The sequence below is a fragment of the Typopeltis vanoorti genome, chromosome 7 (assembly GCF_054136105.1).
Source record: "Typopeltis vanoorti isolate ZY-2024b chromosome 7, IOZ_Tvanoo_1.0, whole genome shotgun sequence".
NCBI classification, from domain to species: domain Eukaryota; kingdom Metazoa; phylum Arthropoda; class Arachnida; order Uropygi; family Thelyphonidae; genus Typopeltis; species Typopeltis vanoorti.
In genome coordinates, this window is record NC_143555.1 from 152,825,444 (window position 1) to 152,831,443 (window position 6,000).

Consider the following 6,000-nt stretch of genomic DNA (forward strand, 5'->3'; position numbering starts at 1 on the left):
TTTATCGGCAATATACGCGACAGGTTGTCCAGCGGTGCATCTTTCTTATTTTAGTAGCAGACACGAAAACGAAGATGAGCAAATCGTTACCTCAGAGAACACTCTGTGCGCAGACAAACATTTCAGAAACGTCACATGTGGGAGGCAGTTAGTGATCTCGGTTGTTGTTTTTCTTTCCCCCAGATCAATAAGGAGAAGGAGGACATCTTAAAAAGAACAGGGAGAAAAAAAAAAAGATGCTGCGCTTGAGGGCGAAAAGGTAGATAAAAATAGAGCTCTCGCATGCTGCTTTGACATATACGAAAATAGCGAAGTGACTTAGCCGACCATTGTCCTTGACCACCAAGGTATTTATCACACGTCACAGATACTCGCGAGGATTAAAAACAAGTTGAAAGACTGCCAGAAGAAGCGAATGAATGAGTGTGGGGCAGATCATGCTGACGCGGAAGTTCCTCGGGATAAATGATGCACGCAGTTCGCCAGGAACGGAAAAGCTCGTAGTCATGAAGACTTCACCTCAGTTCGTTTTCAATCAATTGCAAGATAAATTAGGAAATTTTTATATTATCCCTCAAGAGAGATGGAAACTGATTATCTCAGGTATCGGCTTTTTCCCAAGACATTTCCGACACATCTTCATCATTTTGATTACTTGCTAATGAATTTAGAAACCATCATAGAATTTTTAATAGGCTAAAATAGTACTAGTTGTAAGGTTAATATGAATCGCCATCTACATGCACTAAATTACCTTTTTTTGTTCTTTTTCTGTTTATACCTACAGGAAGAAGAAGTCACATGTGAAGTCCTCTTCCTTCCCAAGATCCTCCACCATGAGCAACTCCAAACGCCATTGCAGCATTCATAAGATTCGAGAGTTCCAACTTCCAGTGGTGCAACTGGAAGAACAATACGATGTCATCAAGGAGATTGGTTCTGGAGACTACGGGAAGGTGATGCTGGCAATCCATCGCGAAACGGGTTCCCAAGTGGCGTTGAAGGCCGTGCCTAAGTCGACCACTCCCCTGAAAGATTTCCTGATCGAATTCCACTATAGCTACTTTCTCTCTCCTCACAATAATATTCTGGACACATACGACGTAGCCTTCGAAACCGCCGAACACTACCTGTTCGCTCAGGAAGTGGCGCCATTTGGTGACATGTGGCAAGTGATAGAGCGCACAGGAGGAATGGAAGAGAAGGATCTGAAAATAGTTCTCCAACAGGTAACGTCGGCCTTGGAATTCATGCACAGCAAAGAGCTCGTCCACAGGGATATGCGGGCAGAAAACGTCCTTATCTTCTCGGAGGATTTCACCAGGATCAAACTCACCGATTTTGGACTGACCAGACGAGCTGACACGCTGGTCAGAAAGAGAACCCGTTCGCTTCCCACCTGTCCTCCAGAGATCTGGGAAACCGTCCATCTGGAGGGTTACAATGTCGAAATCGGATCCGACGTCTGGCAAATGGGGATGATGATCTTTGCTTCTCTCACTAGTAGATTTCCTTGGGAAAAAGCGGACATCACCGACGGCAATTTTATGGAGTTTGTCCAGTGGCAAAAGCGAAAGACCACTCGAACCCCGAAAGATTTTCGCAGGTTCACCCCTCGCTTATTAAGGCTTTTCCGGCGTCTCATGGACCCAAAACCATCGAAGAGGTATCCCATCAAGGAAGTGTACAAGTATATTGGAGACAAGTGGATGATGTGCAGAAGCCCAAGAGCAACAACAGTCTGCAAGATGGCCATAGGGGACCAGGGAAAGAAAGAAGAGCAGCTCGGGGAACTGCTCTCCAATTTTGGTCTCGAGACGCGGGTTAACAGGGACGTAAAGGAGCAGCGAATTCACGACTGGATTCTGTCCACACACGACGACTCAAGCTCCAGTTAAATCTACTTCGACAAGAAATCTTCACATGCAATTATAAAGACATTCAGCAATGAACTTTTCTTACTTCTCAAAGCAGTTCTGTTTGGATAATCTGTGATAAAGATCCCGTCACCACGGTGACTTGCCTTAACCCTTCCTTCGCAGTGAACACACTTTTAAGTTACGGGAATGAATTTATGTGCTAGATTGACTATCTAATCAAAAAAAAAAAAAAAAGGAGAAGAAGAAGCGAAGAGAAAAGTTACAAGGTGTTTAATGTGCACAAATACAACATAACCTCATTCACGTGCCTAACACACTTCTCTGGTCTTTGTGCAAGAGCGCTTCCAGTAGGTGTCGCTGCCGATGATGCCAAATATCATCGAGACATAACTTAAAAAAATACTGATTGGGAATATAAATGACTTCGCAAGAAATTAACAGAGCAATGAGTTCATGCTTACGAATCGATCAGAAATAAAGAGAATAAAATTTGTGAATATCCAAGAATCTCAGAAGTACTTCAGCTTCTTTAGTTTCGAATAGCTCACATAAAATCTTTGTTATGAGCTCTTCGTTTCCATGTGAGTTACTCCCCAACAACCAATATTCCTGATAAATCAATATCCTGCCTTATTCTGCCTTTTAGAACAGACCTCGGAACTTACGGAAGCACGAAGTCAAACTGTGTGTCAGCAAATGATTGGACTGTTTTCCATTTTGAGAAAATGGCAGCCGCCTTGAAATTAAAGTGTTTCTGAGAGTTGACGGATTCCAGGACAATCATGTATTAGTAAATGATATTTTCTTTTAACACATCTCTCAACTTCTACATCTTCGTTAGTTTCACCTCTCACCAAATTTCGAAACTCAAAATCTTAATTTAGAAACTTAAAATTCAGAGGTACAGTAAAAGCTGATATAACGCCACATCATTAGCACAGATACAGAAAGACACGAGTATTACAGTGAATGGTTAGAAGACTTAAACTTTTCAAAAAAAAATAAGTAGATTGCGTTGCAGAAACTAGTCTTTTTTATTTATTTTATTTTATTTATTATTTTTTTTTTTTGTGTTTTGGGTTGGAAAATACTTATTAATACAAGCTACCATTTTGAAATAAACCACGAAGCATCCAAAGACCCTACTCTATCCCCACCTAACGTCAGAAACGCTTTACTAACTGCAGTAGTGTCATCTGGCAGTCAGTTCAGAAATTTTTTTTATCACACTCCGTATTCGGTTTGGTAGTTGCACTTTTATATCGAGTTTTATTTTATAATACGCACAAGTCAACTCTTCATCCATAAGCATCGCTAATAAATAATAATAACCTGTTAGTGAATATGAAATATAGGCCTCTGTTTGCTATAATTTTGGAGATGCTGCATTTGCAAATATATGTGCGTTATATTTGCAAATGCAGTATAATGCGTGGCGCTAATTCGGCTTTTACTGTATTTACACTTAAACACAATTAGAAGGTGAGTTATATTATTATTATTATTATTATTATTATTATTATTATTATTATTATTATTATTATTATTATTATTTCTTTTATCTTACGTTAGCTTTAATGTAATCTTTTTGATTAGTTAAGCAGCACCCAAGTACTTTTTTTTGTTGTGTGACGAAGTGGACAAACACGAAAATATATAAGAATTATGCTAAACTAAAGGTAAGTTATGTTTATTTGTAAGGTCTTTAGAAAGGCAAGCAACAAGAGCGCAAACATCTAAGGCAGTGGTTACGGCAGTCGATATATCATTCTTCTCACATCAAACGATATCGTGAGTATTCGCCAAAGAAAACTGTACCAGTATCGAATAGTCAGAAATGTTAATTAAGGACTCTAATTAAAACCAGCCTAGAAAAATTCAAGCACTCTCATTATGATAAAAACAAACAATTAAAAGCACCGTTTTTTGTTTTTTTTTTCCAAAATTAATAAACGCCCATCTTGAACGTACAGTGACTTCAGATCATCACAACCACATTCCAGTTCTTTAGAATGTTATCATTAGTTGCCAGATCAGCAATACTCAGTGATGCTAAAACTACAACTGTTTCTACAGATTTTTACAAGCTTTTCACAGTCTACTACGCTAAGATTTCTCCCTATCAAAAAGGTTCTTCTGGTCTCGGAAATGGCCAAAAATATTCGCATTTAGCGCGATCTAAATCATAAAAAAAATTTTTTTTTTAATGATTTTAAGCATAAATACTTTAAGCTTAAGATACTTTAAGCAAAGACCTCCAAAAAACATAGCCACCAGTGAACTTTTGAGATCAAAATGGAAGTAGATTTTGGTGGGCCTTCATGGGAGAGGTTTGTAAGATTGAGAGAGAGATATAGATAGAGCACAGATTTATATATATTTCAAGAGATGTGTGGATTCATCTGCAGACAGATTGTTCCCAAAAAGTCCAATGTCCGATGCCCACTAAAATATTTGTTTCTGTATTGAGCTAAATCTGCTGTTTCTCTGAATCGTATCACACACATAATTGTAGTACTTTGAAATGTTAATAGCTTACAGTGGGCTCGGCTCATCTTTCAAATAGCGAATGGGCAGCAACAGATTTGTAAACAAAAAGTGGAATATGTATTTAAATTTCTTTGGATAGATGATGCTGTGCCTCCATAGCTCAGTTGGTACCGAAGAGTCCTTTGGTTGGAAAAAATCCGGATTCGAATCTCGTCTGCGAGGTGAGGAACCTTTATCAGTTTTTTTCAAGCCATTTTTGACATTCTTGACATTAAACTTAAATGAAAAACACGAGAATTTACATTAAAAAGACGCTTTATTTAAAAAATTTTCCTTTCAACATATTTAATAAAAACAAATCATTGGTTAAGAATCGCTCGCTAAATAGCTGATTTATTATTAAATCAGAAAATCGCTATTATTAAATTATTTATTAAATGAATTATTTCTTTAACATTATTTATTAATAAATAATTTTAAATTATTTGCTCATAAATAATTTTAAATAATATTTCTTTAAAATTATTTATTAATTTGCGCCACGAACAAGTCTATCGTCACCAGTGTGTGCTGTTGGATTTCACCACTTATGAAGGCAGTATAATAACGTATAAGAACGTATAATAACGCTATTTCTTGTCAATTAGCAAACGAATATTCTTAAGTAGAAATACAGTAGTTAATATTCTTTCCCCATCAAGTTTACAAATTCTGCTTGCGCAGAGTTCCAGCTGGTTGTTCGATGCAATGGATTCGAGACTAAGAACTCATGAAGAGTAACAAACATGGAATTATTTTGTGCTTAAAAAATGCGTCCATTTATTATATATCAGTGCATCCATTTATTATATATCAGTGCATCCATTTATCTCGTCTCTGTTCATCATGATATAAGTCCTCTTATAAATATGTCTAATATTTAGTCGAAACAATACATAACTAACTTAGTGAAAAATAGAATAAACAAATTACTAGTATTAATGCCTTACCGTAGATAGTGTTTACTTATACGTTCCTACAAGCGTAGTGTTAACACGGGCCGGTAGATGTCACTATGTCCTGTGCATATGAATATATTTATATTAGTTTTCGATATTTATTTCTTATTTATGTGTTTGATTCTGAGAGATTTATTTTGTGAGTTAATACGAGGAATATTCAGTGAAATATGTATATACATTTGCTTAATTCTGAAAAGGCTTTTTTGTTGTTTATGAAAAAAAAAAAAAAAAAAAGAGTAATTTCTGTATACGCGAATCATATGTAGAAAAATAAAAAATTATTTGCAAGGAAAAAAATAAAAATTATGTTAATTTTTTTTTCATTATTACTGAATATCACCTGTCGCGACAGCCATAATGCACATTAACTGAACTGCCTTTCTGACTTTGCTTAGTTTTAATATTTAATATCAAGTATTAATAATTCTGTTAACATCTGGGGATCGCGTCGTTGGCTCAGTTGCATCTCTTGACAGACAAGATTATGCACTATTCTGAGCATATTCGTTTATTAATCCTAGCTGACGAGTATGCCTGGTGAGATGTAATTATCAGAAGTGAGTCCCGGCGAAACATTTTTCCGCTAAACTCTTAATGACTAGTAAGGCAAAGATAGTTCGCCTGGACTC

At 36.5% G+C, this 6,000-nt stretch overlaps 1 protein-coding gene across 3 annotated transcripts in view; it reads left to right on the forward strand.

Moving 5' to 3' along the window:
- The window catches only part of LOC150105217 (serine/threonine-protein kinase meng-po-like), an 89,292-nt gene extending 83,598 nt beyond the window's left edge, over positions 1 to 5,694 (forward strand). For all 3 annotated transcript variants that reach the window (XM_090395536.1, XM_090395539.1, XM_090395537.1), the window contains exon 2: positions 788 to 5,694. In XM_090395536.1, the coding sequence (XP_090251662.1) occupies positions 837 to 1,898 (1,062 nt within the window). In that variant the 5' untranslated portion in view covers positions 788 to 836 and the 3' untranslated portion in view covers positions 1,899 to 5,694. The remainder of the gene's footprint in view (positions 1 to 787) is intronic.
- The last annotated feature ends 306 nt before the right edge of the window (positions 5,695 to 6,000 follow it).